Source organism: Synchiropus splendidus, chromosome 7 (assembly GCF_027744825.2).
Source record: "Synchiropus splendidus isolate RoL2022-P1 chromosome 7, RoL_Sspl_1.0, whole genome shotgun sequence".
Taxonomy (NCBI): domain Eukaryota; kingdom Metazoa; phylum Chordata; class Actinopteri; order Syngnathiformes; family Callionymidae; genus Synchiropus; species Synchiropus splendidus.
Window position 1 is genome coordinate 24,807,717 of NC_071340.1, and position 11,493 is coordinate 24,819,209.

The 11,493-nt window shown below is 47.3% G+C and overlaps 1 protein-coding gene across 1 annotated transcript; it reads left to right on the forward strand.

Annotated features, from left to right (window-relative positions):
• The first annotated feature begins 510 nt into the window (after nt 1–510).
• On the forward strand, nt 511–9,476 carry ggt5a (gamma-glutamyltransferase 5a). The gene is made up of 12 exons (XM_053871795.1): nt 511–714; nt 1,037–1,164; nt 1,249–1,344; nt 2,824–3,010; nt 3,082–3,242; nt 3,465–3,611; nt 4,072–4,199; nt 5,070–5,254; nt 5,318–5,409; nt 8,682–8,788; nt 8,853–8,963; nt 9,168–9,476. The coding sequence occupies exons 1-12, from the start codon at nt 545–547 to the stop codon at nt 9,312–9,314; spliced, it is 1,659 nt and encodes a 552-aa protein (XP_053727770.1). The 5' UTR covers nt 511–544; the 3' UTR covers nt 9,315–9,476.
• The last annotated feature ends 2,017 nt before the right edge of the window (nt 9,477–11,493 follow it).

An 11,493-nucleotide genomic window follows, 5' to 3' on the forward strand; every position in this document is an offset into this window, starting at 1 on the left:
CAATGAATAATATTAATATTGTATAAGAAATGCACTATTCCCATTACAAGCCACAAAGGTGTGTCCTTCCCAAGGTCATTAGGTCAAATCCTCCGTTCCTGCATGATGAAGGCTGGTGGTATTCAGTCGTCTTCCTCCTCGTGCAACGCTCCATTCACATCGCAGTACAGAAGACCCAGGGTTTGACTGAGACCCGGATCAGGCCTGTGAGGAGGTCCATCAGGAGAAACTGATCATTTATCTTTCACTGTTTATACTGGCCCATATTGTCCTGTAAGTTCCATTGATCCATCTTCATAATAAACCAGACAATACTTCCATGCTGCAAGTAGAAGTACATAGCGTGTCTGAGGGCCAAGTCTACCTGCTGAGGTCAACGCTGGAACCAACCGTTTTGGTCTTTTTTTTTTTTTCCTCGACGGAGTGAAACACAGCCCCCAGCAGAGGTGGAGCCACACTCCTTCCCCCCCCTCCCTCAAGGCCCCCCGACACTCCAGAGTGAGAGTGTCCTTCAAAAGCCGGATGAACGTTGATCGAATCATCCATGGAGAGGTCAAAGTGGAGACTGTGCGTCTGTTGCGCGCTGCTGCTGGGCTGCGCTGCGGTCGCGGCCGTGTGCGCGGCGGTGCTGGTCCGTAGGCGCCACTGTCCGGAGGAGTCCTTCACGCACGCCGCTGTGGCCGCCGACTCCGGGACGTGTTCGGAGATTGGACGGTGAGTCCCGACAGAGGGTCTGAACTTCAAGTCTGGTCACTGCGTCAAGTGAACTCCAAAGTCAACTTCAACAAGCCGTGCGCTGCGCAACGAGAGGTTCAGTCTTTTTAACGAAACTTTTGTTAAAGATCGATATAAAGGCAGAAAAAAGAGAAGAGATTAGGAACAATTATTAAAGCCTTCGTTAAATTCTAACTCGGGAATTATCAGTGTTGTGGGTTTAACATCAATGATTTAGATGTTATGTCCAGGAGAGTGTATGATTTTGAGCACATTTTCTTTGACAACATGAAGACAAGCAGGTTTGGATGTGCGTTTCTAGGGACATCCTGCAGAGAGGAGGGTCGGCGGTAGATGGCGCCATTGCCGCGCTGCTCTGCACGTCAGTGATCAACCCCCAGAGCATGGGTCTCGGAGGGGGCGCCATCTTCACAGTGATGGACAGCGCCGGTATGGTCTTTAAAAACAAAGCAAAGGACCTCTTCCTCTCCTGACATGAGAAAAGCCCCGTGTGTCTGTGTGTCACATTAAAAGGTCAAGTGAGAATCATCAACTCCAGGGAGACGGTTCCAGAGAAGTTCGACCCTGACTTGCTTCAGTCCTGCCCCAAAACATTCCAGCTCTTATCGGGTAAGGAACACACTCCCCCTCACTGATCTCTTTACTGGAGAATTCAGATGACTAACTTCCTGTTTGCAAACGGTCCTAACGGTTTCAGTTGTGCTCCGGTGACGTAGGTTGTGTCTATGTGTCGAGGACACAAAAGTGGTGCCTGGCGAGCAGCCGCCGTCCTCCGCGCCAAGACCACACACTCAGGAGAAAGTAGTCTGAACCCAGCCATTAATCATATTGCGACACTTGCTGTAAGCCCGTAAGTAGACGGCAAAGTACAATCTTGTGTCGGCAATAATGACATGTTTACACGACCACTGGGACCTGGCGAGAGGAGAGGAGGGACAGGATGTTACTGTGACGTCTGTTGTTGTTTACCGCAGGAGCAGATCTGTCTGTCGTGCCTGACCTTTCCGTACTGCCTCCTCCATGCCCAGCTTCTTTATACTTATTCAATCGAACCTATTTCACTATACTTCTCACCTTAGCAGCAGACAATGTGAATCATTGTATATTCAATGAACACAACACAACATCCAGATTAAGCCGGATGCACTGGGCTGGGCCTCAGTCACCAGTGAGGACGCCATGTATTTGTTCCAAACTCCCACCAAAATAAACACTTTTCAACAGATGTGCTGCAGGAGTGACGTGGGGGCCTCTGCGTGAGAGTAGGAGTCCCTCAGGGATCGGCTCGCTACCCTTTTGTGTTTGTTGTTGTTATGGACAGACTGCCAGATGAGGTCAGGGAGGAGCCTCCACGGACCATGATGTTTGCTGATGATATAGTGATCTGCGAAGAGGAGCATGTGTGTGAATGAGAGGCATGCAGGAGTGACGGTGGAGAGGAAGTGAAACCAGATGGGGTCAGTCATAGATGCTGATGGACAGAGAGTGCAGGCAGGGTGGAGCGGATGGAGATGACGGGAGGGCTGATCTGTGACAGAAGAGTAGCAGCTAGAGTGAAAGCAGAGCTCTACAGGACAACCATTTAGGTTGATGGATGAGATGATGGAAGATATGATGGGGATTGTTGAGAGTAGAGAGGAAGTGCAAGACAGGCTGAAGTGGAAGAAGCTGACTCACTGTGACGACCACGACGAATCATAACCATACCAGACTCTACCACACTCAGAGTGTGGCCCTTTGTCAGCATTTATGTGGCCCTCATGAAGTCTAGAACAGTGATTCTTAACCATAGGGCCGGGGCCCCTGGTTGGGCCTTTGGTATAAAGCAAAGCCTTGCTGTACTAGCCAAAGCCTAGTACATTTCTTTCCACCTTCATGTGGCTTCTTTTTCAGGTCCCCTGCCTTCAGGTTTGACGGCCCCTCACCAGTTAATAATGTGGCCCCAGGAAATCCTATTACCCCCCCGCCCCTTCCATGCACATCATACCGTCACCCTCTCATCACCATATTTCCACGATATTATCATAAATGTCCCTGACATTCCTTATGCTTCCTAACCTTGGGTTGCTCGGTGATGTGTCCCTCCAGGTGCCCAGTGGATCGGGGTTCCAGGGGAGATCCGTGGCTATGAATACGTTCACAAGCGTTACGGGAAGTTGCCGTGGGCTGCTCTCTTTCAGCCCACCATCAAGCTGGCCAGAGAGGGCTTCCCACTTCCGCAAGTCTCGGGTCGCTACATCTCCCACCTGGATCCCAACAGCAGTCTGCCGCTGCGGTACGAAACGCCATGGCGCAATAACATCAGACGCTGTTTTCATTCTGAGCCGTGAACCTTTGCTCCGGCAGCCAGCTGTTCCTGGGGGCGGACGGGAAACTGCTGCAGACTGGTGACACGGTGAAGTTTGTCAGTCTGGCTGACACGTTGGAGACCATCGCCAATCGTGGAGCAGATGCTTTCTACTCAGGGAGAATAGCTGAAAATTTGATCCGCGACATACAGGAGGCAGGTATTGTCTGACAGATTTCAGCACGCCCCTCTATCCCAGCCATTTTGTCTCTGCCTGCCACAGTGATTGAATTACCAAAAGGCAATTGAATTTTGCGCTGCGATCGCTCATACATTACGTTGTGAGCTGCTGGGATCCATGAGAAGTCTGGATTATATGAAGCTGAGATGAGTTGAGATGACTTTGCCTCTGGTAAACCCTTTCCTGTTTCCTTCTGTTTAGGAAGCACGTTAACCTTGCAGGACTTGGCGTCGTACCGAGTGAGAGAGACGGAAGCGTGGGTTGTTCCTTTGGGAGAGTACCAGATGTACATCCCCCCGCCACCTGCTGGAGGCCTCCTTCTCTCCCTCGTCCTGAACGTCCTGAAAGGTTCCCGGGCATCTCTTTTTTTCTTATCTTCAGCAGATCAGTTAAATGAGTTGATAATTCAAACAGTACTGTCCGTGACATGCAGTGTTTTGCAAGTACATTTCTGAAAGAGCTGTGTCATGCACTGTGACTGTTGAAGGGCCATGATGCCAAAGACACTGGACAATCTTGAATTTAACTTCAATTTTGTGAGTAAAATATGTAACTACGCCATGATATATGCCAAAATATATTTGATTCTATACTTATTTTTACGCAGTTTATACATGTTTTGAACCATCCTCACTCCCATGGCGTAGTATATTGACCTAGGGAAAGTGGACTTTTGAGTCCTATACTGACACCAAAGGCAACCGCATGAGTTGCATGCTGAAGATCAGTGTTTGAAATGTTGGCCCCTTGTGTTGCCGTGTTTGATGCCCCTGCTGGAGAGTCCAACCCAGGCCAAATATTTTTGCAGGATACGGCCTGAGTCCCGCGTCTCTGCAGGCTGGAGAGAAGTTGACTTACCATCGCTACATTGAAGCCTTTAAGTTTGCCAATGGATTAAGAACACACCTGCGTGATCCAGAGTTCTCCTCTGAGAATGTAAGTAACTGTGGCCATGAAACCTTTAAGCATCTTTAATGGATGAAAGAGGCAGTTCTCCACATGTTTTGCACTATTACGTTTCGGCTGTAGTTGGACTCACCGGGAGCCAGTCGTGCAATTGGAAGACCGGTGTGATGTGGTCCGGTTTTCTAGTCTTGGTCAGGATGATAGCAGCGGCACACTCCTGCTTTTCAGTTTAAAAAAATAGTTTACAGCAACCGAGTCTTTTGGAAGTCGCTGACATGAACCGCAGCACTAAAATGACTTGTCAAACATCTGCCACTACTAAGGCGCTTGACCTGGACAGTGTGAAGGGACAGGAAGGAGACACAGAAGTAGGTCAGTAGACTAGTGAAGCCAAGAGACCAGGATCTAAAGCTGGCAGACTTGTGTGCATTCTCGTCCGGCGCTGAACAAGCCTGTCATCAGCTGTGTGACTGCAGATGCACATGACAGTGTGAGTCACCGCGGTAAACTGGATAAATCCGAGTCCAGGTCCAGAAAAGATGTGAGGGTTGCTGGACCTGAGGCAGACAGTATTGCAGTGGTTTCAGCCTTCGCTCTGCTGAACTGGCCCAAGACGAGGCGATGACTCAGCGTCTTGTTGTTTTACTCCCAACATGCTCAGTAGGCTGAAGTGACCTCTGTTGCTGCCGTAGCCAGACAGGTCATAGCCGCAGTCATGTTAGAGTGAGTCAGCGGCGTGAAGCTGAAGCCTTTGAGACAGAAATGAGGATTTAGTTGCTCCCCTCACGGCATCCTCCCCCGTGACAGTGTCAACCAAGTCGCCTGTGATCGCTTTAAGGGTTCCACAAACAAGCGTGGGATGATACCTTTCCTCCCTGTGATGGATGGTGTGTGTTCCAGGTGGCTCAGAACCTGACCTCGGACGCCATCGCCGACCACATCAGGGGTTTGATCAGCAGCGCTGGCACTCACGGGCCGGAATATTACAAGAGCAGCTGGTACCTGGACGGAGTGGGCACCTCACACGTGTCAGTGCTGGCTGAGGACGGCTCGGCTGTGTCGGTCACCAGCACCATCAACCACATGTCAGTGGGCTAGACGGGCCACTCAGCTCCGGGCCGGATCAACAACCGTGTGTTACCTTCCAGATTTGGATCCAAAGTCTTCTCCCCGAGCACCGGGGTCATCCTCAACAACCAGCTGTCAGACTTCTGTGGGCAGGTGGATCGCATGTTTACAGGTGATTTTTAGTTCTCAGTCAGAAAGTCATGAATCCAAAAGATCAATTTGCATGTGCCTTCTAGAAGGCGAGTCTAAGTGTATTTGCCGTTGTAAATCCACTGCAGAACACCACTGAACTCATCCCTCTTCTAAGCTAGTTGATTCCCTCCAATATTGAACGTTGTATTAAAGTATATTCTTCTCTCTTAGAGTTAAAATGGATGAATGCAGACGCCTTAAAAACCTGAGATAAAATGGGCTGGGCTTACCTTCAATCTTTCATGGAACTCTTCTGAATTTTTACCACCTCCGATATGTAACAGATGAATCTTCTGCTTCACTTCAAATATACTCTACAAACAAAACATGACTGGATGACAGGTGTTGGATTAGTTGCTTGCCGCAACGTTATCCAGCAGCTTCCACGATACCAGTTGTTGCTGGAGGTGGGCTGATCCGTGTAGCTTTTTCAAAGCATATGATATTCAAGTCTGGAGCTGTAAGTTTTTTGCTTGTAAAAATCTAAAGATGAGACCAAATACTTTCCAGAAACCGACAAATTATTTTGATAGCTTTATGTTCAGCTATACATTTCAAGGAAAAACCAACACATGACAATAAAACATGAATATTAACCTGCACAGCAACAGAAATATCCCCATTAAACAGAGGCAGAAATCCAGTGAGACCCTCTATATACAAAAGAAAAGTGACAGAAACACGTGACCATATACTACTGTTGGACAGATGAGGTATCATGAAACAGTACTGCAGGGTTGATGAAATAGTGTCCTAATTTTCAGAGGCCACGTGGAGCTCTTGGTTCAGAAATGATGTGAGGTCCAAACACTAGCACCATCTGGTGGCCTCAGAAAACCAGGACACTGTTTCATGAAGCTTCATCTACCCAACACGACCACATGCTAATGGAGAAGAGAGCGAAGGAGACACTGATGTTGCGTCACAGAAATTGAATTCTGCCTCGTGTGACAGGGATTAAAATGCTATAAAAATACTGTAGTTTAACGTCACCATCAGAGGTCGCTCTCAAGCCAAACCTTTACCAGGGTTGATGGTGGTGTTGACTGTTGGAGGCAGGTGGTACAGGACATTATTAGAGGAAGACTTGCTGACTCATTGAATTCAGTTTGCCAGGTCAGTCTATTTAACATGGATTTGAGGAGACCAGGTGGACAGTCACTGCCCACGAACCTCCACATTATAAGATCATAATCGTACTAAGCCTGATGATTATGGAGTCTTTGACACTGGTGCACAAATCAGGCTTCCATATCTCAGAAACACGGCCTGCGTACATTAGAGGGCGATGATATTAGCGCTCCCACGCAGGAGAGCATCTGAGGATCTTTCCTATTTGCAGGCGCCGGTGCCTCTTTTGTTTCACACACCAATATTCCCCAATATTTCAGCCTAATGGAGTTTTGAGTGTGCGCGGCTCGGAAGCAAAATAATGCACGAAACCATCACTTCTAAATAGAACAATCCCTCAGAGGCGGAGCTGGAAGGAAATATCAGATCCCAGCTCTGAGCGGCTTATTTATTCATTTATTTATATGAGCAGATGATCGCTCCCCTGCGGAGCCGGGCGGCCACATTCCAGATGCTGTCCTCATGGGAGGTTGCCAGGGCTCCACTTGCATGTATACGTTGGATGTTCTGGGCGACACTGAACCAGTGGCATGCAGCACACCACCTAATGGACCTTTGCTCGGGACCAATATTTCTCCTGTTTGCTGTCGTCCTCAGTAATGCATATGGTTGCCATAGTAACTAAGAGGCGCCCCTTGCAGCCTGGCCTTTAACTGGGTGGGTTAAGTGGCTGTGTATCTGCATGATCCCTTATGATCAGTCAATATTCTCGCCTGAAAACAACAACAGGAATGTGCTGCACAAGAAAATTCTATAAAAGTGTTGAGTTTGAAATATATACCTGAGACAGATATAATGATGAAGCCAGTTTTATATGATTTGTCCGTGCAAAAATCTGTTTTTCTGTTTACACTTCTGTCTATTTAATACATGAGGTAAAATGTGAGACATATTTCATGACTTTGCCTAAAATATAATTATAGTACACTCTACTTCCTGGTATTTTTTTCAAGGAGTCATGAGTCACAGGACTCCTCAGTTATATTTTAACTGATTTGCACATGTAAACACATGATCTACAGGTATCTGCAGCTGAACTCCAGCGTTCTATCGAGCATGTCCTCCTCAAACCCTGGTTTCAGGACACTTGTAAGTTCAAGTTGAGAGGGTCTTCGCTGTTAAGCCACCAGGTCCAGCTCCACCCCCAGGTTAAAACCCTGCACCACAGTCGGTTCAGTCGCGACCATTCCAGAGGCAGCTCACGAGGAGACGCTGTTTTAAAGTTCATTCAGGAGAGTTAAATGGACAGAACATAAACTTTATTAAGTGAAAAAACGTTTTTCTAGACATCTCACTATTTTGACTTATTCAATTTGTTATTTTTTAAATGTTCATTGCAGTCAGTTACATGGTTAATGTGGGGTTTATATGGCGCTGGGTGTCCTGGTTGGACCTGGTGCACCGAGATGATTCTGCACTGCAATGTGGACAGTGAATGCAACGGCTGGTGCTGTCGACCAACCAACAACTTACTGGTTGGGCTTGATGTCGTCCAACAAAAAACAGTTTCTGCCGTAACTATATCAGTTTCGAGAGATAAATCATCCTGTCACGTCCAAAGACACTTAAGCTCCAGCATCCTTGCGTGTAATGTCTCTCTGTGAGTCTAGCCACGAGGGGATCTCAAGCTCTTCCGTCAAGTCCTTTGATCTCCCGTACCCCGGCTTATGAAAGGAACTGGTCCTCGGAGAGACCTGCCACACGACTCTGCAGCAGGTGGAACTTCATGAATACTAATCAAACGTGACCTTTGTTTTTAAATGCTGAGGGCTCTGTAACAATAACAGAGACAAACTGTTCCTGGAGGAGACTATTCTGGGATGGATACCAGCCTCAGGCTCCCACACTCATATACCGTCGCCCCGAGTGTGTGGAGAGGCAGGACATTAATACTGTGTCTTCGTGTTAGTCTCCTGGCAACCAAACACTGGAGGACATGCTGGCTCAGCCCCTTCCACGCTATAATCCTTGTATAATCTGAGGGAATATATTTCACCTGCTGAGATGAGAAGAGGCATCAGAAGAAACCTGGAGTGGTCAGATGAAGAGCCAGTTTCCTCCTATCATCCGCCTTCGTTCCCAAAATACCTTGTGTCAGTTAAGCTTCTGCTGTGTTGTCAGGCGAGCGGCCCCCCTCCTCCATGACCCCCGCTGTGCTCAAGTCCCCGTCCCGGACGCTGGTGATCGGATCGACCGGCGGGAGCATGATCACGACCGGCATGGCCTCAGTATGTGACCGCAGGAGTCGGATAAGTGCTGTTGTCACCGCCAGCTTCTTCTCTTCTCTTCCAGGCGCTCATGCACCACCTCTGGTTCCGGAGGAGCCTGAAGGACGCCATCGCTGCTCCCGTTGTCTTCGTTGACTCTCAGAACGCAGTGAAGTTTGAACCCAACTTTGACAAGGTCCAGGCTCCATTTGACTCTGCATCTCAGCGACTTCACTCAGAAACTTGATTCATATGTTCTTGCTGAGTGAAACTCTGAAAATAGGAGTGAAAAAAACCCTCAAAATTGTTACGTTTCATTTATTTGAAATGAACTTTGCTCTTCTGCCGCTGTGCCTCATGAATGGGTCACATGACTGGGGTCCTTCTCTTCCTCCCTCAGGGCATCATCGAGGCTCTGAAGGCTCTGGGACACAAACAAGACACAGCCAGGAAGTTCTACAACGTGGTCAACGCGGTGGAGAAGGAGGACGGCTGCATCTGTGCCGTGTCTGATGCCAGGAAGCTCGGCAGAGCGGCCGGATACTAGAGGCCAGGACTCGGCAGATGGAGGCTTGAGGTCCACACCGAACACATCAGACGCAGGACGCCAGATCAGACTCACTTTTATTGTTTGATAATCTTGTCTTTTGTTGAAGCATTTTATCTTGCACCAAATGAGTGTACGTCATTCATATTTGTCCAATAAAATTTCTACTTTTTAATGTCTAAATATTGTTTTCAATACATCTTAAATAATAATAATAATAAAAAACAATTATTTGTTGAGATAAAAGTTCATCTTTTATCCACTAAAAAATAATAATTTCATGAAGATTATCCCAATAATTCTTGTTAAATTATAAATAACCATAAATAAAATGACAAAACTGAGCTGATGAAACGTAAGGAGAATGCTCTGATGTTTTTATACTTCTTACATTAAGAAGCAGTTTGGGTCAATTTGACAAAACTGCCGTCCAATTCCCTTCTGATAATTTCTTTTACGGGGACCGAGGTTAGCAAAACATATGACTAGCAGTGAATGGAGAGAGATTTTCTGATCAAGCTTGGAATATGCCATAGATCTCACATATGATGTCTGTGAATTCGAAAGATACATACTAATGTCATGAGAGCTCTGCTTTTCCACCGGCTTCAAAAGTTACTTTAGCTTTCGTGTGACATGTAGAAGGGAACTAACATGCGACCTTTGATTTGTCGTCCAAATAAGTACGTATTTCCAAAAGCAAATAAATCAAAAATGACATGACAAACGCAGTCGAAACTGGCAGCATTATTAATCATTTAAATGGAGGTATAGAATGTGTGTAGCGGACAGGAAAATAGCTTTGATCTCTCCGTAGACTTCCATCTATGTTGTCCAGACCTCAGGTCCCATGGAGCGACCAGCAGGGGCAGAGACTTAGACGTCCTCCGGAGTCGCGGGAGGCGGAGCCTGTCCCAGCTGCATGGGCGATAGGTGGGGGCCACTCCGAACACACCCACCGTCATCTCTGAGTCAGTATGTTTTTGGGGAGGAAATCAGAGTGCTGAGTTGCTGGGCATCCAACCACCTTGCTGTGAGGCTGCAACACATTTTTTGTCAAGGTGAAGACAAAATTTCATTAAATAAATAATCCCAAATCATTATTAGGCTCCAACAAATTTCCATTTGAGAGAAAAATATAGTAACGGGAAAAAGTTTGAAACTCAAAAATGAAGTATCATTTTGAGTAAAAAAAACTGTCAAAAAACATTGAAAAATTCAAACTCTCATTAAGTGCTGTCATTTGGAGGCGGGCGGAGCCTAGTAAAAGGGACGACCCTAGTTTTGAATAGCAACAAAATGTGACCTCAGGTTGATGGTCAGTTTTGGATGCACAGCAAAGGCGACCTGAGATTCGGCCAGTAGGAACAGTGTGAGGAGCTCAGCTGCGCAGCTGAAGGTTCCCTTTTCAGCCCAGCTTGAGGTTGAGCATAAACATCCTCTTGGAACCAGGGGGTCGGGCAGTATCCAAAAACCTGCTGTCAGCCTGATCTGGTCTGCAGTATCTCACAGCCTGAAGTCTCCAGTGATGAGAAAGAGAATAATGGAGGTGAGATTGATCAAAAATCCGGTGATAATTCCGCGCGCCCCACAGATGGAGCCCAGCGACCTCCGCATCACCACCACTTTTTTATTTTTAAATCTCCGAGGACATCTGTGAGCTGCAGCCTTGTGTCCTGAGCAATCCGCATGAATTTTCCGTTCTACTTTTCATAAATAATTTTCATTCCTGCGCCAGAGCACGCGGCAGCTGGAGCAGGATAATCAGATCAAATAGTGAGTCACACAGACAAGCGGCCGCTTCCTGCGCTCACCTCCAGCCGAGTTACTTACTGCAGTGTGGCGGGCCCGGCTCTCGCGTGTGCTATCAGTGGAGAAGAGAAAGGTTGTGCTGTCGTGGGGGATTTGGACGTGCGTGGTGTGACGGTCGCGCGGGGCTCTGACCTTACGGGAGCCACAGGAAGTGGAGCTGCCAGCAGATGAGCGCTGGCAGGAAGTGACTGAGGGAGACGTTCAAGTATAATCCAGCCTGTAGTCCAGATTATCTGGCTGACACGGAATACTGAGATGGAGTCAAAACACCAAACACAGACTTGATTTGACAACTAATGTAGAGAAAACGTTCACTGAAAGGAAGCGAGTGATATATTCTTAAATATTTATTCATTATATTGGGCTT

Coding starts and splice junctions, on each gene's coding strand:
- ggt5a (XM_053871795.1), top strand. CDS start 545: ATGGAGAGGTCAAAGTGGAGACTGTGCGTCTGTTGCGCGCTGCTGCTG. Junction 1,165..1,248: donor CACAGTGATGGACAGCGCCG/GTATGGTCTTTA, acceptor TCACATTAAAAG/GTCAAGTGAGAATCATCAAC. Junction 8,789..8,852: donor TCACGACCGGCATGGCCTCA/GTATGTGACCGC, acceptor CTTCTCTTCCAG/GCGCTCATGCACCACCTCTG.